The sequence below is a fragment of the Xyrauchen texanus genome, chromosome 17, assembly GCF_025860055.1.
Source record: "Xyrauchen texanus isolate HMW12.3.18 chromosome 17, RBS_HiC_50CHRs, whole genome shotgun sequence".
In the NCBI taxonomy this organism is placed as follows: Eukaryota; Metazoa; Chordata; class Actinopteri; order Cypriniformes; family Catostomidae; genus Xyrauchen; species Xyrauchen texanus.
Window position 1 is genome coordinate 7,287,439 of NC_068292.1, and position 27,342 is coordinate 7,314,780.

General features: G+C 43.8%; 1 protein-coding gene across 1 annotated transcript in view; it reads right to left on the minus strand.

Annotated features, from left to right (window-relative positions):
* Positions 1–1,716: 1,716 nt before the first annotated feature.
* Positions 1,717–27,342, minus strand: part of LOC127658287 (uncharacterized) — a 63,458-nt gene continuing 37,832 nt past the window's right edge. Inside the window, exons 7-9 of the mRNA XM_052147497.1 lie at positions 27,211–27,256; positions 24,524–24,589; positions 1,717–1,991 (exon numbers count right to left, since the gene is read on the minus strand). Coding sequence (XP_052003457.1) covers positions 1,717–1,991; positions 24,524–24,589; positions 27,211–27,256 — 387 coding nt within the window. The remainder of the gene's footprint in view (positions 1,992–24,523; positions 24,590–27,210; positions 27,257–27,342) is intronic.

The following is a 27,342-nucleotide window of genomic DNA, read 5'->3' on the forward strand; positions in this document are numbered from 1 at the left end:
GCACTAGTTCGTAATAGTCCCCTGGGTAAGTGTTGTTGGAAACTTTTTCTTCGTTGTCGAAAGCAGAGACCAGGAGACGTTGGGATATCTTTTAAGCAGAATTTACTCTTTATTGAGAAGTCGCTGTTGCATCGCTGTAGTCATCCAAGTCTGTCTCTATAACTCAGTACGATAGGGTTTTATATCTTTCAAGGGTGAGGGGACTTGATTATACATAGAGGTGGAGACACTCTGAAACAAAGCATGTAAATGAGGTACAGGAGTCAACTCGTTACAGGAAATTCCCCAGCCCTGATCTCATCAGCATAACAGTGTGATTCGAATGCACAGAAACTAATCTAATCAGCCGGACTATTCAACGACTGGGTCAGGGGCTCCAAGAGTCATTTAAAGACAAAAGGTGATAGTCTCAGCAATCTGACAAATTTAACTTACAATAGAGATAATCTCCTGCTGGAAACCCTGACTATACCTCAAATACTAAATTCAATCTACTAAACTTTCTCAGTTTATATACTATTGTATTGGAACCTAAATAAAACATTTAATAAATTTGTAATACAACAGTGTTAAACACGAAAGTACTTTTTTAACCACAGAGTCTCTTTTAGGAAAAAAACAGTCCATTAATTTGCCCTGGCAAAAATGGCAAAAAGTCCTTCAAGCAAGAAAAATATCCAAAAAGTATCAACAAGAAGGTCTCCAAGTGTCCACAGTTTCAGGACCGCACAACAGTCCATTTTCGTAATAGGTGGTAACAGTCCATTGTTTGTCTGCTTTCTCATTTTTTTTTTCACTAGTTTCTCACTATGGGCAATAAACAGTTTCTGGGTAACGTGGTGTATATTGGCTTTTCATACCTTCAATGCAGACCATACAGTGACTAGATATGGGGGAGGGGGGTTATGTGGTAGTGCATTTCAGAGTTAATAGCACACATATGAGAGCTGGGGGTAACAAGGTGGCGTTGACAACCAGGGACAACCAGCGGTCATTCCCCTAGATGCAAGGTGTGGGTAGTGGTTATTTCCCACCATTTGCACATTGTAGCATGATGGGGTCCCAAAATTGTCATAGGTAAACTTTTTTGGTGGCCGTCGCTACCTCCTGGTGAGTTGGTGCTCGTTTTCCTCCTCTGAGGTCCTGTGCCTGGACCCAAGCGCTTCAGTTGTTTCGTCCACAGGTAAGTCTTGTTCCATAGGGTCAACAGTTTCGTGTTCATGACACTTTTGTCTTATTACAGGTGCAGGGGCTGGCTCTGGAAACTTTACCTCCGACTCAGCGGAAGGTGACTGTGGCCATGATTCCGACACTGGAGAGCTAGATAGTGGCTCACAAGGTACTGTGGTGGTAACAGATCCCTGTTTCCTAGGAGATTACTGCTTTCTTGTGGTCTTATCTTATATGGCTCCACTCTGAAGGAGTACTCATTATTGCACTCTGGCTCACATTCTCTCTCCCTGGTGGGCTGAGTTCCGTTGTTTCTTGGTTGATGTCCTTGCTTTGGTTTGATACGTTGAGTTGGTGTGATATTCAGAGGTAGATTGTCACATGGAAGAAGAAGATTGCGATGTAGAACTCTTGATCTACCTTTACTTTGCTCAGGTTTTACTTCGTAGATTGGTGCATCATCTGCCACCTGGCGTGTGACAACGTGCACTTCATCCTCCCAGTAATTCCACAGTTGCCCGGTCCCACCTCTTGGAGTCAGGTTTTTCACAGTCTCATCAGACCCACACAGTCTGATGAGAACTCCTCAGTACATTCTCTCATTGTCGTTTCCAGGTCAACTGGCATCCTGGAGAGTGAGTCTGCATCTATGTTTTCCCTACCGGGACGGTAGCAGATGGTAAAGTGGAAGTCTGCGAGCTCTGATACCCATCTACACCTGGTGGCGTTCAACTTTGCCGAGGTCAGGACATAGGTCAATGGGTTATTGTCGCTGAACACTGTAAAGGTTGGTGCGTAATACAGATAGTCTCTGAATTTTTCTGTTACAGCCCATTTCAGAGCTAAAAATTCAAATTTCCCACTGTGCAGGTGGTGCTTCGGTGGTGAGCTGCTTACAGGTGAAACTCGAAAAATTAGAATATCATGCAAAAGTTCATTAATTTCAGTAATTCAACTTAAAAGGTGAAACTAATATATTATATAGACTCATTACAAGCAAAGTAAGATATTTCAAGCCTTTATTTGATATAATTTTGATGATTATGGCTTACAGCTTATGAAAACCCCAAATTCAGAATCTCAGAAAATTAGAATATTGTGAAAAGGTTCAGTATTGTAGGCTCAAAGTGTCACACTCTAATCAGCTAAACACCTGCAAAGGGTTCCTGAGCCTTTAAATGGTCTCTCAGTCTGGTTCAGTTGAATTCACAATCATGGGGAAGACTGCTGACCTGACAGTTGTGCAGAAAACCATCACTGACACCCTCCACAAGGAGGGAAAGCCTCAAAAGGTAATTGCAAAAGAAGTTGGATGTTCTCAAAGTGCTGTATCAAAGCACATTAATAGAAAGTTAAGTGGAAGGGAAAAGTGTGGAAGAAAAAGGTGCACAAGCAGCAGGGATGACTATAGCCTGGAGAGGATTGTCAGGAAAAGGCCATTCAAATGTGTGGGGGAGCTTCACAAGGAGTGGACTGAGGCTGGAGTTACTGCATCAAGAGCCACCACACACAGACGGGTCCTGGACATGGGCTTCAAATGTCAAACGTCTTACCTGGGCTAAAAAAAAAAAGAACTGGTCTGTTGCTCAGTGGTCCAAAGTCCTCTTTTCTGACGAGAGCAAATTTTGCATCTCATTTGGAAACCAAGGTCCCAGAGTCTGGAGGAAGAATGGAGAGGCACACAATCCAAGATGCTTGAAGTCCAGTGTGAAGTTTCCACAGTCTGTGTTGGTTTGGGGAGCCATGTCATCGGCTGGTGTTGGTCCACTGTGCTTTATTAAGTCCAGAGTCAACGCAGCCGTCTACCGGGACATTTTAGAGCACTTCATGCTTCCTTCAGCAGACAAGCTTTATGGAGATGCTGACTTCATTTTCCAGCAGGACTTGGCACCTGCCCACACTGCCAAAAGTACCAAAACCTGGTTCAATGACCATGGTATTACTGTGCTTGATTGGCCAGCAAACTCGCCTGACCTGAACTCCATAGAGAATCTATGGGGCATTGCCAAGAGAAAGATGAGAAACATGAGACCAAACAATGCAGAAGAGCTGAAGGCCGCTATTGAAGCATCTTGGTCTTCCATAACACCTCAGCAGTGCCACAGGCTGATAGCATCCATGCCACGCCGCATTGAGGCAGTAATTAATGCACAAGGGGCCCAAACAAAGTACTGAGTACATATGCATGATTATACTTTTCAGAGGGCCGACATTTCTGTATTTAAAATCCTTTTTTTTAATTGATTTCATGTAATATTCTAATTTTCTGAGATTCTGAATTTGGGGTTTTCATAAGCTGTAAGCCATAATCATCAAAATTATATCAAATAAAGGCTTGATATATCTTACTTTGCTTGTAATGAGTCTATATAATATATTAGTTTCACCTTTTAAGTTGAATTACTGAAATTAATGAACTTTTGCACGATATTCTAATTTTTCGAGTTTCACCTGTATATAGTTCAGTAGCATTTTTCTCCTGATAGTGAGACTGAAGTATCCGTCTCAGCATTGGTAGTGTCAGCCCTGTCTTTCCCTCCAGATAGCTCCGCAGCTGCAGCCCTGGTGTGACAGAATCTATTATTTCCTGTTCTGGATAGCCCTTATTGAGTCCACTTTTTATCTGCCGTGCCAGGTTTATTTTCCTCTCTCTGGGTCCCTGGCTCCGAAGCATTAACTGTGATTCCCATGAGCTGACTCAGTTTGTCATTGATTTTCAAAAGTTCAGCCATGCCGCCATCTTCTAACTCATCTAGCTCAGTTCTCAGAAGATAGTTACTAAGGCAGCTCAACAGGGATAAACGAGTCACATTTGTCTCATCCTCTCATGTTAGATGAAGAGAGACACTGAGTTTTTTCAGCTTTTCACATGAAAGTGTGCATCATTTTTCACCAATTTCATCCTGAAGATGTTTAAGCTCATCCATTTTCGGCTGCCATGTAGACAGTTCTGTTGAGGGTGGTGTTTACCTTACTGACTGACTTTGCGACTACTGGTGGCAACTCCAAGTGCACACACTGCTCAATCAGTCTTTTCCACCCCTCATCCTAGATGTCTAACACTCTGCTCATCTGGGTCCCTAAGACGGGGACGATGTTGCTAAATGGGCTCTACCGGTCAGGGAGTCACTCCACTGAACATCAATTCCAAGCGGTGCAACGCCGTGGTTCCCACTACCTTGAAACCGGAGAAGACACATCTACTGTGTAAAGAGCTGCAAAATGTCTTGGTCAAAGGGGCCATGAATGTGTTCCCCTTCCAGAGAAAGAGTCAGATTATTAAAGCAGATACTTCCTGGTCCCCAAGAAGGGTGGGGGGGGGGGCTTGAACCGCTTGGTCAGGGTGTTCAAGTTCAAGATGCTAACTGTCAAGACGGTCGTGTCTCAGATCCAACATTACGATTGGCTGATCACGATCGATCTCATGGACGCATATTTCCATATTGGAATTCTGCCACAGCTCAGGAAGTTGCTGAGGTTCGCTTTCGGGGACGAAGCCTTCCAGTATCGGGTTCTTCCATTCGGCCTAGCCCTATCATCCCGCTCATTCACGAAATGCATGGATGCAGCACTGGCTCCTTCGCAACTCAGGGGCATCCGCATTCTGAATTACATAGACGACTGGCTGATTTTAGCGCAGCTCCAAGAACTGGCAGTTAAGCACAGGGATATTGTCTTAGCTCATCTGGTTTCTCCGGGTCTAAGACTCAACGTCAAAGAGCGTTCTCTCTCCCACCCGGGGAATCACCTATCTGGGGGTTATATGGAATTCTATCACTATGTGGGCACAGTTGTCTCCCGCTCGTATCACGTCCATTCAGAACACCCTGAGCAAACTCAGGCTAGGTCAAGGTTGTACTGTTCACCAGTATCAACAAATACTAGGTCTCATGACGTCTGCATCCACGGTGATCCCTTTGGGCCTGCTCCATATGAGACCGTTTCAGCTGTGGCTAAAAGCCAGGGGATTTCATCCAAGAGCCAGTCCCCTAGGGCTAATAAGGGTTATGCGCCGCGTGCTTCGTTCCCTTGCTATGTGGTTCAGACCCCGGTTTCTTACCTTGGGTCCCACTCTAGGGATGCTAACAACAGACAACTCCCTGACGGGCTGGGTAGAGGTCTTAAGTGGTCGTCCAGCAAAAGGGGATGGGAGGGTCGTCAGCTCGGTTGTCACAGTAACTGTCTCGAGTTCATGGCGGTATTTCTGGCCCTGAAATACTTCCTCCAGAGGCTACCATGTCTTGGTGCAGATGGGCAATACAGCGGTAGTCTCTTACATAAACCATCAAGGAGGTCCACGTTCACGTCAGCTAAATTTCTGGCACGGCGGATTCTCCTTGGGGCCCAGGGCAAGCCCCTGTCCCTCAGGGCAGTTTATATCCCTGGATGCCCGTATGTGGGAGCAGATTTACTCTCCAGACAGAAAATACCGACAGGTGAGTGGAAACTCCACCGCTAGGTAGTGGAACAAATCTGGGTGAGATTTTACAGGGTAGAAGAGGACCTCTTCGCCTCTATGAACAGCGAAATGTCTCCTCTACTTCTCCCTGAGTCACCCTGCCCCCATGGTCTGGACGTGATGGCGCATACATGGCCCTGAATGCGTCTGTATGTTTTTCCCCGATTTCTCTGCTCCTGGGAGTCTTGGCCAGTGTTCGCCAGCAAGTGTCTTGCCTCTTACTGATAGCTCTGCGCTGGCCGAACAGGGTATGGTTCTCAGAGCTAATATCTCTCCTCGATGGCTCGCCTTGGGCGATTCCGAACAGGAGGGACCATCTGTCTCAGGCACAGGGGACGATATTTCATCCCCAGCCCGAATTGTGGAAACTTAATGTTTGGCCCCTGGAGGGACACAGGGCTGTCACCTTAGGTTATCGAGACCATTCTTAGTGCTAGGGGTCCCTCTACCAGAAGAATCTACACCAATAAAAGTGGTGCAGTTCACATGGTGCAGATCCAGTTAACTGCCAAATTGTTTCAGTTCTGGACTTTCTGCAGGAAAAACTGTCAGCAGGCACATGCCCCGCTACTCTCAGGGTTTATATGGCCGCCATTTCGGCTTGCCACGTCTTGATGGACGAGGTACCTTTGGAGAGGCATCCTCCACTCGCTTGCTTCATTCGTGGAGCCATGCGACTGAGGCCTCCCGTTAGGACCAGAACTCCTTCATGGGACTTAGCAATAGTCCTGGAGGGTCTGGTTGAGACCCCCTTTTGAACCTCTAGAGTCAGCGTCTGACAGACTTCTGACTCTAAAGATGGTCTTTCTAATGGCGATTACCTCTCTTAAGAGGATCGGGGATCTACAGGCTCTGTCTGTTTTACCTGACTGTTTAGAATTTGTCCCAGGTATGGCAAAAGCTATTCTGCATCCTCATCCTGACTACCTTCCTAAGGTGACCTTTTCGAAACTACATCCTGTCACTCTGGAAGCCTTCTGCTCCCCGCCGTTGTTAACGCCGGAGCAGGAAAGACTTCACGGACTCTGCCCAGTCCGTGCTCTTCAGACTTATGTCCACCGCACTAGCCAGTGGCGTAAGTCAGGGCAATTATTTGTCTGCTATGGGGGCCGCAACAGAGGGGTGGCCGCTACCAAGCAGACTGTCACATTGGGTGAGGGATGCTATTGCCCTGGCCTAATGAGGTGCGCGGTCAAGCTTCGCCAGTAGGTGTCAGGGCTCACTCCACCAGAGGGGTCACCTCCTCTAAAGCCTTGACTAGAGTGGTCCCTCTGCAGCAGATTTGTGATGCGGCAGGCTGGTCCTCTCTGCACACATTCATCAGATTTTATAGTTTGGATGTTCATGCTACTCCGGACTCTTACGTCCTTGAGTCGACATCTCAAGCTCATGTCTGAACAAGTTTTTGATGTGGCAGGCTGGTCCTCTCCGCACACATTCGTTAAATTTTATGGTTTAGATGTTTATGCTTCTCCGGGCTCTTACGTCCATGAGTCGACATCTCAAGATCATGTCTGAGACCTTCGGTCATGTGAAGCACACATCAGAACCGTAGGGGTCCGGACAGTCCCAGTGCGGCGGCGTGGGTATTGCGTTCCCAAAAGCGCTTAGCAAAGCATCTTCAGAAAAAGATATCTGACGACACGCTGGTGACGCGCCTATTTATAGCCTGGCCACAGGTGTATCTAATGATCTCACCAGCCGAGGCTATAAATTCCGGTCAATGTTCATTGACGTGTTACACACATATTCACAGCTGGTCACAATGCAGGATTGTTCCCAAAAGCGCTTAGCAAAGCACAGCATCTCTTTCCGCTTTTTTCAGGGAACAAGGGTTGCACATGTATCCAGAGACGTTTTGTCAGTTATCTGGGACTGATAGATACATCTAGCCAGGGCAAGTGCTGGATGGATACATTTAATATAATTAATAACTACACAAAAAACCTGTTTGAAATGTTACACAATGAAACAAGGTTGTTGTCATGAAGCTTTGTTATGCCTTACCAGTTGCACTAAAGTCCCACAGCATTGTCAATCTACAACAAACAGGGGCCATATTCATGAAACATCCTTAAGAGGAAAATGGTAGTTAAGAAGAATTTTGTTCTTAAGAATATTTTGTGAATCTGGCCCCTGTTTGTGTTGCCAAAGCACTAGGGAAGTTCTTAATGTTGTATCCAAACAGGTGCAGATTTCAGGAAACAAATCACAAAAATAATAGAAGGCTGATCAGTTAATTTTGTACGCCTGATAACACTCACAGGTTATCTAAAAGAAGACCAAATAAGATGTGAATTGACACATTGACGACGGCTTTGGCCATTTGTTTTTGAATCCCCTCCTGCTAAATAATGTAAGAGTCTTTTAGAAACATTTTCAGTGTGCAGACCTTCTCTTATTATACTGTTACATCATTTCTCAGGTTTCACTGTCAGATGCTGTTACTTCTTGGTCTCATATAAAGCATCAATGGAGAAGAAAAGCAGCACAGCTACAAGTGTCTGCATTAAACATGAATTGTGATTACAGATGATTACAGAGATGAACAGCACATATGTTATATTAAGATTTATATAAGATGTGATGTTGTAGAAATTTCATGAAAACATTTTTACAATAAGGGTATACATTTGAATTTCTCTCATGATTTACTCACCCTCCTGGGATCCCAGATTTGTATGACTTTCTTTTTTTTAACCCTCTTGTGTTGTTATGGCAGACCAGTTCAATGTTATTCTTTAGAAATACAAATGTCCTGTTAACCTTTTAAACGGTGGGCCTCATTCATGAAACACGAGCAGAACACATTTTTGTATAAATTGTTCTGAAGTAAATTCTCAGATTCATGAATGTTTTTGTATTTTCAAAGTGTTAGTTGGTACCAATGAAATTTGTACCTGCTTACACCTGCTCCTGACCTTGTGTAAATCGTGTGTAAAACATCCGGACATCTTTCAGGTAAACTGCCATAAGTACATTTTGATAGAAGTGAAATTAAATAATAATAAAAATAAATAAATAAAAGGAAAAAAAAGCTTTGTTTACTTTTAAACCATTGCCCATAGGCATAGTTATTTTTTCAAAGTACAACTCTGTTTATTGTTTTTCCAGCAGAAGTGATTGAATTTTCTTGATAAATGAATGCCCTCTAACATTTTTTTTTTATTATTATTTTTATTTAATGTGAGCTCTATAATTTAGGTTTCATAATTTAGTATAGGTATCAGTAAATCACGTTCAGTTGATAACTTATGGTCAATGATAATGCTGTTAAACCCATAAATACAGTAAACACATCATGGGCAGGTGCGTACACAATACAATGGGGAACATTTTTCAAAAGCTTGCAAATCTGTAATATCTTACAGTGTTTTTTTCAAAGATCTTCTTCAGGCATTCTATTAATTTAGAAGTATATCACAGTTACCATCATGATTTAGGCCCTACATGAGAAGTTTAACAGATGATGCTGGCTCTGCGAAGTGAAACAGAGAAGGTTAATGGAGGTGGATGACACAGTCTGTCTCCCTCATGTTTCCTAGGACTCTTGAAGCATTTTCCCAGTAGGCACTGCCCTCATCACTGCCATCTGTTCCTGATTCTTCTCACCTGTCTTCCGTTCCCTCATTAGTTCTTGTTTGTTGTTGTTTTGAGTTCCCGTTTGTTGTTTGACTGTCATCATTTTATTAAAGCCTGCTCACAGATTTTACGTCTCCTGAACTGACCCAACATGGATTTAGCGGCTGTCTGTATCCTGCTTCTTAAGCAAGGCAACCGTCTAGTTGAGGATCACGCCCATGAGTTCTTAGAACTAGCAAATTTAGTGCACTATCCAGACTGCTCTCTGTTGTTTTTCTTCCGGACCGGTATGAATATTGCACTGAAAGAACTGATGCATCCAGCTAATCTTCACTGGATGCTCTGTGAATATGTTGAGAAGGCTCTGGCCAGAGCCAATGCCTGTGGTCTTGTCCGCTCCCGTAACTATGCCCCCAGCTGTCTGGAAAAGGAGGAGAATGAAAAGGACACCTTCTCCCCGGTCTTACGACCATGGAGGTCATTCCCCAGTCACTGCCCATGCTCACGACCATGGAGCCCCTTTTCCCAGTCACTGCCAGCTCTTGTCGAGCCTGTCATGGCTCCACCCTTAAAGCCTTTTCTGACTCTGCCTGCCTTTGTCGAGCCTCGCCTGGCTCTGCCTGCCTTTGTTGAGCTTCCCTCTTCAAGCGGCTCTGCTGCCTGTCCATTCCCTGTCCTGTGGCCACCCCCAGGCCTACTGACCCTGTCCCCGCTCTGTGGCCGTCCCCCAGGCCTCCTGACCCTGTCCCTGCCCTATGGCCGCCTCCCAGGCCTCCTGACCCAGTCCTGACCCTGTGGCCACCTCCCAGGTCTCCTGACCCTGTCCCTGCTTTGTGGCCACTTTCCAGGCTTCCTGATCAAGTCCCTGCCATGTGGCCGCCTCCCAGACCTCCTGACCCAGTCCCTCCAAGACCTTTGGACCCAATCCTATCCCTGGGGTCTCCTCCTTAGCCACCTGGTCATCTTCTGGGTCCCCTTCCTCACCAGTATCTTCCTGCCCTCCCCAACCATATTTGGGGCACCAGGAGTCGCCTCTAAAAGGGGTGGAGGTGGGGGGATTATGTCACAGTCTGTCTCCCTCATGTTTCATTGGACTCTTGAAGTGTTTTCCCAGACTACATCTGTTCCTGATTGTTCTCACCTGTCTTCAATCCCTCAATAGCTTTTTTTTACCCTCTAGTTTAGTTCCTTTGTCAGTTCCTGTTTGTTGTTGTTTTGGGTTCTCGTTTGCTGTCATCATTTTATTAAAGCCTGCACATAGATCCTACGTCTGTTACAGTGGACATCCTCCTCCCGGCATGAACAGAAATTTTTTTTACACTCCATTTGTATTGACTTCTTGAACTTTTTGACTTACAAAAGAGTGTACAAAGAGAGTACAAAGCATCTGTGAATCCGGCTCTTGCCCTGGCTAGATGTATCTATCAGTCCCAGACAACTGACAAAACACCATGCAGTATGAAAGAAGGGTAAACTCAAGCAAATTGCCACAGAGTTTTAGCTGTTATGTTCAATTCCATTGTTTTAGTGTATATAAAATGTGTAGAAAAAAGGGAAAAAAATACTGACACACTGCTAACGTTCCAGTTTAATGAAATTATTACAACCCAAACATAACAAACCATGTTTCATTTTGTTTGACCTTATGAAGAACCATTTGGAGTCAAAACGTTGTAAATAAACTGTAAAATAAAAGTATTTGTAAAGTAAAATCTAAAGTATTTTTCTCCCTTTTTTCTATAGATATTAATTTGTAGATGTACACATGTATTTATTAGATGTGTGTAATCTATCCTTAAGTGTATTTGTTATATCAAATTGTACCCAGATTTTGCTGTGTTTCGTAGTAACATAAATTACAATTTGTAACCTAGATTAATCGCCTTATTCCGCTAAAGACATAACACACTCTTAGTTGAACAATGAAATTATGTGGAAGACACTTTAGTTTTACATGTTGTATATGTACATTTAAAATGAAATGCCTCTTCAGCGAACAGACTTGAATTTGAGTCGTTTTATTTTAAACAGATACACTTTCTTAAAACCTTACTTTAAATGCTGTGGTAAAACAATATTTACACATTTAAAGGGATACTTAACCCAAATATTAAATCTGTCATTGTTTAACTAACATCCCATGAAAGAGATTAGGAGGTGCATAAATAGACTAGAGGAGTCATGGGTTGGAACAACATGAGGGTGAGTAAATTACGACAACTGTCATTCTATTTTCATATTCACAAAACAAGTCCTGGCAAAATAAGACAATGTTAATTATTTATGTAAATGTTCATTGCACTTTCATTTGAAGACATGGAAAAATTACTTAAAAAGTCTGACTTCACATAAAAGAACAATAAAGGATCATATTAATTTGAAAATGTATCCTGCACAGGAGCTGGAACAAATGAGTGTGAAGTTGATGGGCAATGCACAGAAAAAATCTGAAAAGTTATAAGCAATGAATTAATCATCATTGTCTGAATCTGAAATAGTATATCATGTAATTCATATATGTTGCCTTATTGGGGGAAAAACAAACATATTTATTATTTACATATTGTGGAAACCAATTCTTATATCAGCAGATACATCTGTAAACATGATTCATGTTTTATGAAGGCACTTGTAGCTGCACTGATGTTCTTCTGCATTTATACCTTGTTTTTTTCTTCTTCAATAATTTTAAAACACTACAGTACAATTTGTGCAATCTAATTGTGTTTCATGAGACCAAGATGTAACGGCTTCTAAAAGTGTAACCTAAGAAAGGATGCAGCAGTAACAGGTGTTTGGATTCTACAAAATTAATAACATGCTTTGACACTTATGTAGACAAAAGTTTCAGGGTGGGTTACACCAATAAGTTAAATTAAGCAGAATTTAGAGCTAATCCAGGGTTTGTTGATCCAAATTATATTTTAATTAGAGTTGTGTTGCAGCAATTAACTTTTTAATATGGTTTAACAAATCAAAGATTCAACTTTTAACCAGTGATTAAAACCTTCATCTGTGATTAAATTTGTCCGTCCTGATGAATTCTGAAACAATCTGTAGATTGTTAGTACACAAGGTCAATCAAGCATGTTACGAAAATGTTTCAGCAGCATGTACAATGACCATGTACAACCCTGAATACTTTTAAACAAGGATTAAAGTTTAGTGAAACAGAATTGTCATTCCTTATTGGTGCAACCCACTGTCACTCTATATACTTTGTGTATGGACTTCGCGTAGCGAGGGAAAGGAGGACAAAGGGAACTGGATACTTTAACTCAAAAGCTAAGAATTTTAATAAACAAACTCAAAATTTCTTTTCAGCATTACACACGTTAGCTTGACATAGGGCAGTTTGTTTCAGACAGGTAGCTCTCTCTTCATGCCACTGGCGTGGTCCCTTATATACCATTCTCCCCAATCTCACTACAATTAGAAACAGATGTTAATCATAATCTGGCTCAGGTGTATGCCTCTTAACGCTCGACCACACCCCCGCTGCCACACTTTGTTCAGATTAAAACAGCAGACTTTAATGCCGACTGGTGCCAGAAACAACGACACAGTCAGTTGTTGGAATCCTATTAACTAGAAGCTACTGACATGTAACACAAACGCATTGTCACCAGGACTTGTACTCTAAAATTGGCTTTTTTTCGCCTTTTAAAATAGGACATTATCCTTAGTTATATATGAGAAATTGAGACAAATATTTGATCCTTTCTGTTGATGTCAGCCTCTGTTTACTTGAAGTGTGGAGTGCTTGCTCATTGACCTTGTGAATAAACCATGCCCTGCCTGATGGTATTTCTGTAAACTGAGATCACCATCTAGTGGTAGCATGTCGGGTTACTTAACCCTCTGGGGTCTCAGGGTGTTTTGGGCCCTGGAGAATTTTGACATGCCTTGACATTTGTGCTTTTTTCAGTTGCTTAAAAACACATTAATGGCTAAAGTCTGATTACACGGTATTCAGCACAAACTTGGCTACAATAATATGTGAGCAACATGTGTGTACATGTTCCCTTTACAAAAAGCTTCACTAGGATGCTGCGCTGAGAAAAGTGCTTTGGGAACAATCCTACATTGTGACCAGCTGTGAATATGTGTGTAACACGTCAATGAACATTGACCGGAATTTATATCCTCGGCTGGTGAGATCATCATTGGATAAATATACGCGTCACCAGCGTGTCGTCAGATCAATTTTTTTCAGAGCCCATTCTGTGTGTGTGTGTCTCACAAGCCTGTCAAAACTTTCTTTGTTTCTCCCTTTGTTAGGAGTTAGAAGTTGTTAGGCAGTGCGCAGAACTTTCTTTTCTTCTCTCTTTGCCCTGAAAAAAGAAGATATATATATATATACTGTATATATATATTTATTATTTTTTTTTTTTTAAAAAAAGGAGAGAAAAATGTCGGAGAGTCAAGGCAAACGTTGCATGTTTCCCTGTTTATATTCTATGGAGAGGGTTACGCATCAGTTTTGCTTTGATTGTTTGGGGGAAGAACTTGTACACATGTATTTACTACCTACTTTCGGTCAATATGCTTCCCGCTCGCCTTGCTTACTTCCGAGAGCCGGCACCCACACTTCATTCGTGGGGCTCTCGTATGGATCAGGTTGAGGAGCAAGAGACGGGTCCGTCCCTTTCGCTCGCTCTCTCTCCAGATCAGGCTGGTCCTTCCCGTGATCTTGAAGCGCGCTCCGGTGCTTCTTCAGTTCATGAGGGGGACCTTGATACTCTTGGGTCTGCGGACTTCGAGTTATCCACCTCTGAGCACTCCAAACATGACTCAAAATCTTCTGAGGAGTTACTTGATGTGGTTATTCGTGCGGTGGCCAGACTTCTGTTAGACTGGCCACGCGATCAAGAAACCCCCCAAACACTCCAAATTAGAGGACAGATTTCTGTCTGGTGGCCAAGGGAAGGGAACGCCTCATCAGTCCCTTCCCTTCTTTGATGACCTCCACGAACAGCTTTCTCGTTCGTGGAGGAAACCTTATACTTCTCGCGTTCACGTGCCCTTGACGTCGTTATATTCGACTATCGTGGGTGCTGAGGCGTGAGGGTATTCAATGATGCCGCCGGTCGAAGAGAAACTTGTGGTTTATCTCTCACCGAGTTCGGCATCATCATTGAAAAAAACCCGCTCTCCCCACTAAGCCATGCAGGACTTCCTCCATTCTAGTAGGGAGGGCATATCAAGCGGCAGGTCAGGCTGGTGCTGCGCTGCACATCATGGCTGTGTTACAGGATTACCAGGCTGACCTACTGAAAGACATGAGTTCGGGTGCAACGCTTGACGAAGAAGCCTTCTCTGAACTTCGTCGGGCCACAGATCTATCTCTCCATGCAACCAAGCAGACAGCCCGTGCTATTGGCCGGTCTATGTCCGCTTTAGTCAGCACGGAGAGGCATTTATGGTTTAACCTTTCGGGCATCTGGGATAAGGATAGTGTTTTCTTACTACACCATGATATGTTATCTCCAGATTCCAGGAGGCGAAAAGCCACGAAGCATTTTTTATGCAGTTTTTTCCTCGCTGCACTCAGGGGGCGGGGCCGTCAGCCACCCAGTCCCACCCCGACTCTGCTAGGAGGGAGGCTCAGAAACAGAGCGTGGCGAGTCGTGTTCCCCATCGTAAGGACTGGGGACAGGCTCGTCGCCCTCAGCAGCCGCCCAAGCAGGTCCTCAGGGTCTTGATTTCTAAAAGAAAGAAGCCCTGATGGTCTTGTACCCAGCCTTGTGGGGGTAGTTCCCCTCAGGACAGGGTGCGTGTACCATCCACTTAGGCCCTCCCGATACCCTCATGAATCCTCTTCACTCCCGCCGCCTTTGGTGTTTCGGGTGATAGAGGCTTCTGTTAGGGGTATAACAGTTATGACCCGGACCAGATATGGAGAAAGAAAACCAGGAGTCGAGAAATTCAATTAAAGATTCAAAATTTACTGAAGAATAGTTTGCAGTGAAATTGGTAGAGCCAGCGACAAAGTCTCACGAGGAGATCGAAAGCTAACTCGTACCTTACACAAAATCTTACATCAATTATACCATTTGCAAGGACGTACATTCCATTATTTTACTCCTGATTGGCTAAAAGAACATAAAGTCACAACATATAGATAGTTAAATGGCCTATCAACATTAATCAGCGCACTTGTCGTCCGCGCCCGAGATTTACGTCTGAAGTGACCTCGCAGATGGTCGCGGGGCGTCTTCGAGTCAGCCTGGTGTGCACCCCTGGTTCAAAACCTAGGTAGAAGGTCAAATGCACACACAAAACACTGACGAACGACAGTCCTTCTCTGGGCACAAGACAGCTAGAGCACACATTATCAGGCCATTTAAACCAAAACAGAGAGATAAAATATTCACTCCTCGGGCAGAGGAGAGGGTTGAAATAACATACATTTCTTCCCTAAAGAAATAATAAGAGAAAATCACACTTCTACTATTCAGGTATTATTACATAAGACTTTAAACCATATAATTAGTCATGGAAAGGTAACAATCAAACACAGAATACATCTGGAACACATGTTTAACGCATTCCCCCTGACCCCCTCCCCTGAGAGGCTGGAGAGCGTAACAAATAAGCTTATCCCCCAAAAGACCTTCAGCCGACGTGCAGGACAGAGAGACTCTGGAATGTTCCTAAAAGAGACTAATTCACATTCAACACACATATGATTCAAAGTATATTTCAATTATGCATAAGAAAATAGAATTGATTATGTGATCATGCATATAGTTAATTCATCACTTTATTAAAAGTTAAGCAACAGAATACAGATAGATATTGATATAAAAGGATATATATATATATATATATATATATATATATATATGTATTGATATATCTGAAGAGCCAAGGGATTTTGACCCTCACCCTTCACTTCCAACAAAGATTTGTGTGTACCGTTGCTTCCTGCCTTAATCCAGGACACGGAACACTCAACACCCCCTCAACAGGAAGTCTTCAATTAAAACTCATCTCAGAGTACCTGGCAGCGTGGAAACTTCTGCCAGATGTTTTGATGCTGTCCTAAGAACAGTAGAGAAGGGCTACAGAATTCAATTCGCTCGCCTCCCTCCGTGTTTCAATGGCGTGGTCCCCACTACCATAAACGGAGCAGGCATTTCTACTGTGAAAAGAACTGCAAAATCTCTCGGTATAAGGGGCCATAGAACATGTTCCCCTTCCAGAGAAAGAGTCAGGTTATTACAGCGAATACTTCCTGGTTCCCAAAAAAGGTGGGGGGTTGCGTCCGACCTTAGATCTTCAAGGCTTGAACTGGATGGATGTTCAAGTCCAAGACGCTAACTATCAAGACAATCGTGTCACAAGCCAAACATCACGTTTGGCTGGTCACCATCGATCTCATGGATGCATATCTTCATATAGAAATTCCGCCACAGCACAGGAAGTTCCTGAGGTTCGCTTTCGGGTGCGAAGCCTTCCAGTATCAGGTTCTTCCATTTGGCCTAGCCCTATTAACCCGCACATTCATTAAATGCAGGGATGCAGCACTGGCTCCTCTGCGACTCCGGGGCATCCGCATTTTGAATTACATAGACAACTGGCTGATCCTAGCACAGTTCCAAGAACTGGCAGTTCAGCACAGGGATATCGTCTTAGCTCATCTGGTTTCTCCGGGTCTGAGACTTAACTTCAGAGAGCGTTCTCTCTCCCACCCAGGGAATCACTTATCTGGGGGTTATATGGAATTCGATCACTATGCAGGCACAATTGTCTCCCGCATGAATCATTTCCATTCAGAACACCCTGAGCAAGGTCAGGCTAGGTCAAGGTTGCACTGCTTGTCAGTATCAATGAATACTAGGTCTAATGGCATCTGCTTCCTCTGTGATCCCTATGGGCCTTTTGCATATGAGACCCTTCCATTTGTGGCTCAAAGCCAGGGGTTTCATCCAAGAGCCAATCCCCAAAGGCAGATAAGGGTTACGCTCTGCGGGCAACTCACCCTCTCTATGTTGCTCAGACCCCGGTTCCTCACCTTGGGTCCCACTCTAAGTGTGTCTTGCAGTCGAAGATTTTTAACGACAGACATCTCCCTGTTGGGCTGGGGAGCAGTCTTAAGTGGTCGTCCAGCTCAAGGGGAATGGTAGGGTCATCAGCTCGATTGGCACATCAACTGTCTCGAGTTGATGGCTGTATTTCTGGCCCTGAAGTACTTCCTCCTGCATCTGAGAAGCTGCCATGTCCTGGTGTGGGTGGACAACACAGTGGCAGTCTCTTACATAAATCACTAAGGAGGTCTGCGGTCGCACCAGCTAAACAGTCTAGAGTGGCAGATTTTCTTTTGTGCCCAGGGCAATCTCCTGTCAATCAAAGCAGTATATATCCCTGGACGCCTGAATGTGGGAGAGGATTTACTGTCCAGACAGAAAATACCGACGGGAGAATGGAAACGCCACCCCGAGGTAGTGAAACAAATCTGGTTAAGATTTTACGAAGCAGAGGTGGACCTCTTTGCCTCCCAACACAGCGCAATGTCCCTCTACTTTTCTCTGAGTCACCCAGCCCCCCTGGGTCTGGACACGTGGGCGCATACATGGCCCAAAATGCACCTGTATATGTTTCCTCCAGTATCTCTGCTCCCGGGAGTTCTAAACCAAGTTCACCAAGAAGGATCTTGCCTCTTACTGATAGTGGCGAGTTGGCCGAACAGAGTATGGTTCTCAGAGATAATATCTCTCCTCGACAACTCATCTTGGGCGATACCGGAGAGGAGGGACCTTCTGTCTCAAGTACAGGGAACAATATTTCATCCCTGCCCGAGCAGTGGAACCTTCATTTTCGGCCCCTGAAGGGTACCAACTGAGGGACACTGGGTTTTCACCTGGAGTTATTGAGACCATTCTGAGTGCTAGGGCTCATGTCACTAGGAAAATGTATGTCCAATAAATGGGGTGTCTTTGAAAGGTGGTGCACTGCACATAATGCATGTCCAGTTAACTGCCAGATTGCGTCAAATCTGGACTTCCTGTAGGAGACATTATCAGCAGGCACATGACCTGCTACTCTCAGGGTTTATGTGGCCGCACTGTTGGCTTGCCATGCCTTGATTGACAGGATGCCACTGGGGAAACATAATTTGCTTGCTTGCTTCATTCATGGGGCCATGCGACTGAGGCCTCCCGTTAGAACCAGGATCCCTTCCTAGGACTTAGCTATAATCAATTAATCAATCAATCAATCAATCAATCAAATCACTTTATTGTCACACGACCATATACATAAGTGCAACAGTGGGTGAAAGTCTTGAGCAACATAGCAGTCATGAAAGTGACGAGACATATACCAATTTGCAATAAACAACATATTTACACAACACAATTTACATATAAAATGTACACATAATTACACAACACAATAATAATATACAATGTACAGTAAACAATACACACAATATAGAATGCACATACAATAAAATTAAAAAGTATATAAAATATATATATATATATACTGTAGTTGTATTGTGGAGAATATAATTATGACGGTCCAGTGTCACATAATAAGATTAATAAAGTGCAGTGCTGATGTATATTGATTGTCAGAGATCAAGTGTTCAAAAGTCTGATTGCTTGGGGGAAGAAGCTGTCATGTAGTCGGCTGGTGCGGGTCCTGATGCTGCGATACCGGCTGCCTGATGGTAGCAGTGAGAGCAGCCCATGGCTTGGGTGGCTGGAGTCTCTGATGATCCTCCGAGCTTTTTTCACACACCGCCTGTTATAGATGTCCTGGAGGGAGGTAAGCTCACCTTCGATGATGTGTCTGGAAGTTCGCACCACACTTTGTAGGGCTTTGCGGTTGTGGGAGGTGCTATTGCCGAACCAGGCGGTGATGCAGCCAGTCAGGATGCTCTCTACAGTGCTGGTGTAGAACCGTGTGAGGATGTGGCGGTTTATTCCAAACTTCATCAGCCGACTCAGGAAGAAGAGGCGCTGGTGAGCCTTCTTCACAACGGCCTCAGTGTGGATGGACCATCCACACTGTGAGTTCCTCGGCCTTACTGACGTTGAGGGAGAGGTTGAGAGGTTTCATCATTGTCAGTGATCCACACTGTGTTGCCACACAGTCATGTGCGTATAGTGAATACAGTAGTGGGCTGAGAACACAGCCCTGCGGGGCTCTAGTGTTGAGGGTCAGTGATGAGGAGATGTTGCTGCCCATTCTAACCATCTGACGTCTGCCTGACAGGAAGTGCAGGATCCAGCTGCACAGCGAGCTGTTTAAGCCCAGAGCCCGGAGTTTCACATCAAGCTTGGAGGGCACTATGGTGTTGAATGCTGAGCTGTAGTCTACAAAGAGCATTCTCACGTATGTGTTCCTTTTTTCTATAGTCCTTGAGGGTCTGGTTGAGACCCCCTTTGAACCTCTAGAGTCGGTGTCTGACAAGATTCTGACTCTAAAGATGTTTTTTCTTATGGCTATTACTACTTTAAAAAGAATTGGGGATTTACAGGCTCTGTCTGTCTTGCCATCCTGCTTAGACTTTGCCCCAGGAATGGCAAAAGCGATATTGCATCCTCATCCTGACTACCTGCCTAAGGTTCCTTTTCTAGATCGTACATCTGGTCACTCTTGAGGCCTTCTGTCCTCTGCCGTTCACGATGTCAGACCAGGAGAACTTTCACAGACTGTGTCCAGTCCATGCTCTTCAGGCCTACGTCCACCATACTTGCTGGTGGTGTAAGTCAGAGCCATTTGTTTGTCTTGGGGGCCATAACAGATGGACGGCCACCACAAAATAGACAGTGTCACATTGGGTGAGGGATGATATTGCCCTTGCCTTTGAGGCACGCAGTCAAGCTTCGCCAGTAGGCATCATGGCACATTCTACCAAGGGGGATTGCTTCATCTAAAGCTTTGGCGGGGGTGTATATAGCATATTTGCTTTAGCATATTTGTAATGCGGCAGGCTGGTCCTCTCCACACACATTCTTAAGATTTTATAGTTTGGATGTTCATGCCACTCCAGGCTCTCACGTCCTTGAGTCAACATCACAAGCTCATGTCTGAGACCTTTCGTGTTCTAGTGAGTACACACTACACAACCATAAAGGGGTCCAGACACCCACAGTGTGGTGGCGTGGGTATTCTCGTTCCCATAAGCGCTATATCAAGCGCAGCATTAACTGTAGCTTTTGACAGGGAATGTCTTGGGTTACCTGACTGTAACCTTTGTTCCCTGAAAAGTGGAACGAGATGCTGCACTTCAATGCCCCACTGAGGATGTCCCAGGACAGCTCTTCAGACCTGACGATGCTCCTGTGGCACATCTACTCTGGTACTGCCGCATTCTGATGATGTCACCGACAGAGGCTATAAAGGTTCTAGTCAATTTCATTGATGTGTTGCACACTTTCACAGCTAGTCACTCCTAAAGACATTCCCATAAGCGCTGAATCAAGCGCAGCATCTTGTTCCGCTTTTTCAGGGAACAATGGTTACAGTCAAGTAACCAGAGACAATACATTTATACAAAAGGGAACATTTGTGTTCACAAATATGTCTCAATTTGTACAAACCCCAGCACATTAATTTAATTTTGAATTTCACAGACACAAGTTCAAAAGCATTTGTCTGTGGATTGTAAGACACATTTGTAACATTTACGTATCAAATTGACGGATAAGTATGCATACATTTGTTAATCATTTTGAGACCAATTTCATACCATAGTGAGTGAGGGAGCTTTGAAATGCATCTTGTAAATTTTCACATCATCACAGGAATCCATCGCTCTCTGATGGTAGCAGGTGCAGAGATATTACATTTCTTGGGTTTCAGTATCTGTGCTTGAAGACAAGCACTGTGTTCCCAGATTTGTAAAACTGATCATTCTACTACTGCTTTTTTTATGAGTTTCAGTCTGTCTTTACAACTGTGTGCCTGCATTTTCATTTTGTTTTATTTCAGGCTAAAGATATGAATGAAAATGTGAAAAAGGGAGTGCAAACACATTCATATTTTTCTGGCCAAATTAAATTAGGCCTGGATTCTTATGCAGGTTAAACATGCTAAAATCACCCTGTGTTTCTGCAAGAAAGAACTATATGAGCTTGTGCACAGAATAAAAAACTAGTATAAATATTAAATTATATAGGTGGTTGTATACTAGGTTATATGACTGCATGATCTCATTATTATTTGTAGTTATACCACGGGTGAGTTGAGTACTTGGTTCTGATTGGTTGACAGACGTTCTAAGACGTGTAATTATTTTCACATGGATGTGAGGTAGTTCTAGGTCTTCTCTACCGTATTATGTTCCATATCACTTCGCCAAATTATTTCACTTATTTCAAAGAGCCTTATGGGCAACCACAACAAAATTACCAATTAATACATAGACAAGTTAAGTACATCAGATAAGAATGACAAACAGTTTCTATATAACTTAAACGTATTTCATTTTCGATTGAAAATCACCCTTGCAACCCCCAATTCACTGTTGTCTCAGCCACACACACAGCGTACATGCTAGTAAAGAATGACAAATGTCTATTATATCCTAAATTTATATCAGTTTTGGTTTAAAAGCCCCCTTGTCCTCCCCTTCTCTCTCTTGTCTCACCCACATTTACACTCGGTGACACACACACACACACACACACACACACACACACACACACACACACACACTACCTTGTTACTTCAGTCCTGAGAAGCAACACATCCTCCGTTACAAGTTCTAAAGTAACGTTTTCAAACTAACAGTGCACTGTGCATCGTGGCCACTTCAGGTGTGCATTATTTTTTAAATAATTAAATGGTCCATTGTCAATGATTCCATATCTATTACAAGTAAAATTTAAAGATACACTTTTGTACATTTGGATAGAAGCTGAAACGTACATTATGGATGTATTGACAGCATATTTAAAATTTTCACAACTTTAGATAAATACATAAAAAATTATTAAAATCCTTTATATAATAATTATATTGGTATATTTACATTTATAATATTTTATACTTACTGTATTTTAGATCCCTTAAACACTTTTAAACAGTTGTAAGAACAAAACAGGCATGTTAAAATACAGTGACAGCTACACTATATACCTTTGGCCCTCTAGCAGTTTAAGCATAGAACTGCAAGTTACTTGCAGAGGAACACTGTTTTGGTAATTAAGTCAGTCTGGTTTTGGCTCTGCTCTCTTGCGCAGATGAATCTGATGGTTTGAGGGAAACCGGTGTAACCATGGATACAGATGATAAACTTATCTGAGCAAATGTAATTAACAACAACAAAACGCCTCCTCCCCTCAAAAAATTAAAAAGCCAAGCCGATGTTGTTTCGTGTTTTATTATTACAGACTCTGACGCTTTCCCTTTTTGCTTGCAGACACTTTTCAGATTGAGATTTCTTTATTTTGAAAACGGATGATTCCCCAGAGGGTTGCCTTTTTGAATGATCCATGGTCAGTGTCACTCATTTGTTGTAACTACAAGCTTTTAGCTTCAAACTACTACCATACCTGTCACCACATATCGAACCGGTCCTGCCTGAATCTGTCTTGCCTAAATCTGGCTGAACCAGTGTGCATACCAGCTGGTTACCATTACACTCCTAAACCTTACTCCCATCTGGGGCATGGCACCGCTGTAACCTGTCCTGCTCGGCCCGTCCCGACAGCACTAAAACATAAATAATTATTATAGGCTTTCCATAGTGAATCGGGGTATGGCAAAAACAAGGTTTGGAAAATGGATTGTTGGTGTACTTTTTAATTTTGGTGTAATTTTGTTCATTTCAAACAAAAAAAGTCTAGCATAGTCTAACCTAACTTTAACCATAAAAATAATGTAACATACAAATAAATGTAATCGCAACAAGATATTTAGAAAGGAAATGGTACAAAAATAGTCCAAACATTGCTGTGCTACATTCAAATTGCTCTCTGACAACATACAAGAGCTTTGCATGAGGTAGAGAGTGGAATTTATGATGATAAATCACTGAAAATCTCCTAATCCACTTTGTAAAGCCATCATATCTCACACAAACATGTCAACAGTATAATGTCAAATGTTTCAACTGTGTTAAATAAATGTGATTTAACCTCACTGATTATGTTTAATAAAATTAACAGATTAATTTCATGAATCCAATATTCCTGTAGTCAATAAGGATTTGTACATATTTGTCTCTAAAGTTGTTCATACGTAAAATTAGAACGATTTAGATGCTGTCAATATATCAATATTTTATGTTTTGGTGTCTATGCAAACATTAACACGTACAAACACTCATGAGATCACGTTGGACTTTGTGTATCATAGATTTGCAATGCATTGTTCACTCCAAAAGCAGCACAGCTAGAAAATTTGGCCTTTTCTAATCTGGTATAATCATCACTTTCTTTTCTAAATTATTTTATGCTTTTTTCCTTACAAATTTCGCTTAAGTTCCAAAGTGAAATGTCCACTGTGTGGCGCTAAAAGCAAATGAAATGTTCTCTCAAATAGATGAGGTTATTAAGATTAATGCTCAATCGAGATTTGCATTAAAAAAACTGACCTCCCAACCCTAAACCTTATTACTAAACCTAACCGATAGTGTCATAGGATGAAAATTGGACATGAAAAACAGAATTGCTGAAGCAACCATGTCATTTTGTGCTGCTGGTATGACACTTTTGTCTCTTGTGTCGACTTGTGTGCTCTTCAGGACTCATACCCGATCCTTTACATCACAAATCCAACGCTCTATCAGTTGTGCAACTATATAACATGATCACACACGAACAAGATTGTAAATGCAGTTGGTTTTGTAATGTAAATGTAAAAATGTATCTCCTAACAAACCATATGCTAGTAAAAGTGTTTAGATGCCATAATATGGCATTGTGTGAGGAACAAGGTGAAAAGTGTTTATTAACTTTTAATCTGCCATTTTACTGGTGATTTGTGTGAAAGTGCATAAAAGTGATTGGTGTTGTAGCACCTCTAGTGTTCATTTCAACAGAAAACTGCCATGATACATACAACTAGCCACGTAAAAATAATTTAGAAAAAAGGTATGTGGCAGCGGGGGCGTGGTCAAGTGCCCGTCCGGGAGAGAAAAGCAGTAAGGGCGCTTACACCTGAGATAAATTATGTCTAACACCTGTGTCTAATTGCAGTAAGCATGGGGAGAGCAGCATAAAAAGCAGCAGCCACAGAGCCTCGAGAGAGAGAGTGAAAAGTTTTATTAAAAACACCAAAGCCACCAGAAGAAGTGGATGAATTGTTGTATTGTAAATTCTAAAGAGTGTCTAAATTAAATAGTCTTACCTTTGAAGCCAAGAACGCTGTTTCCCATGTCTTCCTTAGTGGAAACCTTTACACTGGTGCCAAAACCTGGGAGATTAAATTGAATTAATTCTTCCAAGCAATAGGTCCTCCAGTCCCTCGCGACATTACACCAGAGCCACCAACAATCCCTGCTTGAGCTCCGGCAGGACCAGGATCGCCGCTTCTTTGAGATTATGCGGGCTCAAGCAGAGGACCGGCATGCCATATGGAGTCTCCTCAGCCAGGAGGCCACTTCAACCACAGCTGCGACCCCGGACACCCGTTCCACGCTCAAACAAAGGAGGAGGTGACACAATTGTTGATTCCACGGATCCGCCGGGAAATAATTTTCCAGGCGGCTCACTATAATCTTATGGCCGGTCACCTAGGGGAAAGGAAGACACTTCTCCATCTAATAGCCCGTTTCTATTGGCCGGGCATTGGCGGCGATGTCCGCAGGAGGTGTGCGGCGTGCCGCGAATGTCAGCTGGTAAACCCACCGGCCACCCCAAAAGCGCCATTGCGCCCCCTTCCATTGATCGAGGTCCCCTTCGAGAGAATTGGGATGGACCTCGTCGGGCCATTAGAACGGACAGCACGCAGACATCGCTTTGTGTTAGTCCTGGTGGATTACACAACATCCGGAAGCAGTGCCCCTGAGCAACATCTCAGCACATAGTGTTGCAGGGGCACTCTTCAAGATAATCTCCCGGGTGGAGATTCCAAAAGAAATCCTCACCGACCAAGGCACGACTTTTATGTCATGAACAATTCGCGAACTTTACGAACTGTTGGGCATTAAGTCGATTCGCACTAGCGTGTACCATCCACAGACAGATGGACTAGTGGAACGATTTAATAAAACACTCAAAAATATGATTCGTAAATTCGTGCACGAAGACGCTAGGAATTGGGATAAGTTGTTGGATCCCCTGTTGTTTGCAGTATGAGAGGTACCGCAAGCCTCCACGTGGTTCTCCCCGTTTGAGCTGCTGTATGGACGACGCCCACGCGGGGTCCTTCACGTCATCCGTGAAGCTTGGGAGGAGGTACCTTCGAATAGCAAAAACGAAATTCAGTACGTTCTTGATCTTCGAGCAAAACTCCACACACTGGGGCAATTAACACAAGAGAATTTGCTCCAGGCTCAAGAACGCCAACGCCGGCTGTATGACAGGGGTGCTCAGCTACGGGAATTTGCACCGGGAGATAAGGTGCTTGTATTACTCTCAACATCGAGCTCTAAATTGCTCGCCAAGTGGCAAGGACCCTTTGAGGTCACACGACGAGTAGGGGATCTCGATTATGAGGTTAAACGTACCAATAGAGGGGGCGCACGTCAAATATATCACCTCAACCTCCTGAAATTGTGGAGGGAAGAGGCAGCCTCTCTGACGTTGGCCACGGTAGTTCCGGAGAGGGCGGAGCTCGGACCAGAGGTAAACAAAGCCCGCAATCTTAACACCCCGGTTACTTGTGGAGACCACCTCTCACTGCGCCAACTCGCAGAGGTTTCCGAATTATAAAAGGAATTTGCAGATGTGTTTTCTCCTTTACCGGGCTGTACAGATCTCATACAGCACCACATCAAGACCGAGCCGGGAGTGGTGGTACGTTGCCGCCCCTATCGCTTACCCGAACATAAAAAGAAAATAGTTCGGGAAGAACTGGATGCGATGCTTGAGATGGGAGTAATAGAAGAATCCCACAGCGATTGGTCCAGCCCAGTCGTTCTTGTTCCAAAGAGCGATGGGTCTGTACGATTCTGTGTGGATTATAGAAAAGTCAACGCGGTGTCTAAATTTGACACGTACCCAATGCCCCGTGTTGATGAACTGCTCGATCAGTTAGGTACTGCTCGTTTTTATTCGACCTTGGATCTAACGAAGGGTTATTGGCAGATCCCCTTGACACCAATATCACGTGAGAAAACGGCCTTCACTACGCCGTTTGGATTACACCAATTCATGATGCTTCCTTTCGGTTTGTTTGGGGCACCAGCCACGTTTCAACGCCTCATGGATAGGATCCTCAGACCACACACCGCTTCCTGAGATCGCTGTGGCGGGCGGGGCTCACGGCAAACCCTAAGAAGTGCGCGATTGGGCATGTGGATGTACGGTATCTGGGGTTCCACTTGGGTCATGGCCAGGTGCGTCCCCAAATTGATAAGACCGCGGCGATTGCGACTCACCCCCTTTTTGGTCTTGGGTCTAGGGCGAGGCAGTTCCTGGGGCCATACTCTCGCAGGTGGTGGAGGGGGAGGTGCGCCCGGTGCTGTACATCAGCCGGAAGCTCTCCTTGAGGGAGATCAAGTACAGCACCGTAGAGAAGGAGTGTCTGGCCATCAAGTGGGCGGTCCTCATGCTCCGATACTACCTGCTGGGGCGGGCCTTCACCCTCTGCTCGGATCACGCCCCACTCCAGTGGCTTCACCGCATGAAGGGGGTATGTGGCAGCGGGGGCGTGGTCAAGCACCCGTCCGGAAGAGAAAAGCGGTAAGGGTGCTTACACCTGAGCTAAATTATGTCTAACACCTGTGTCTAATTGCAGTAAGCATGGGGAGAGCGGCATAAAAAGCAGCAGCCACACAGCCTCGAGAGAGAGCCGACACCAAAGCCACCAGAAGAAGTGGATGAATTGTTGTATTGTAAATTCTAAAAAGTGTCTAAATTAAATAGTCTTACCTTTGAAGCCAAGAACGCTGTTTCCTGTGTCTTCCTTAGTGGAAACCTTTACAAGGTATTATACCAACTTTATTTCATGAGACCAGGTTGAATTTAGAACAATCCATGATACCTCTCCAAAAACCTGAAAAT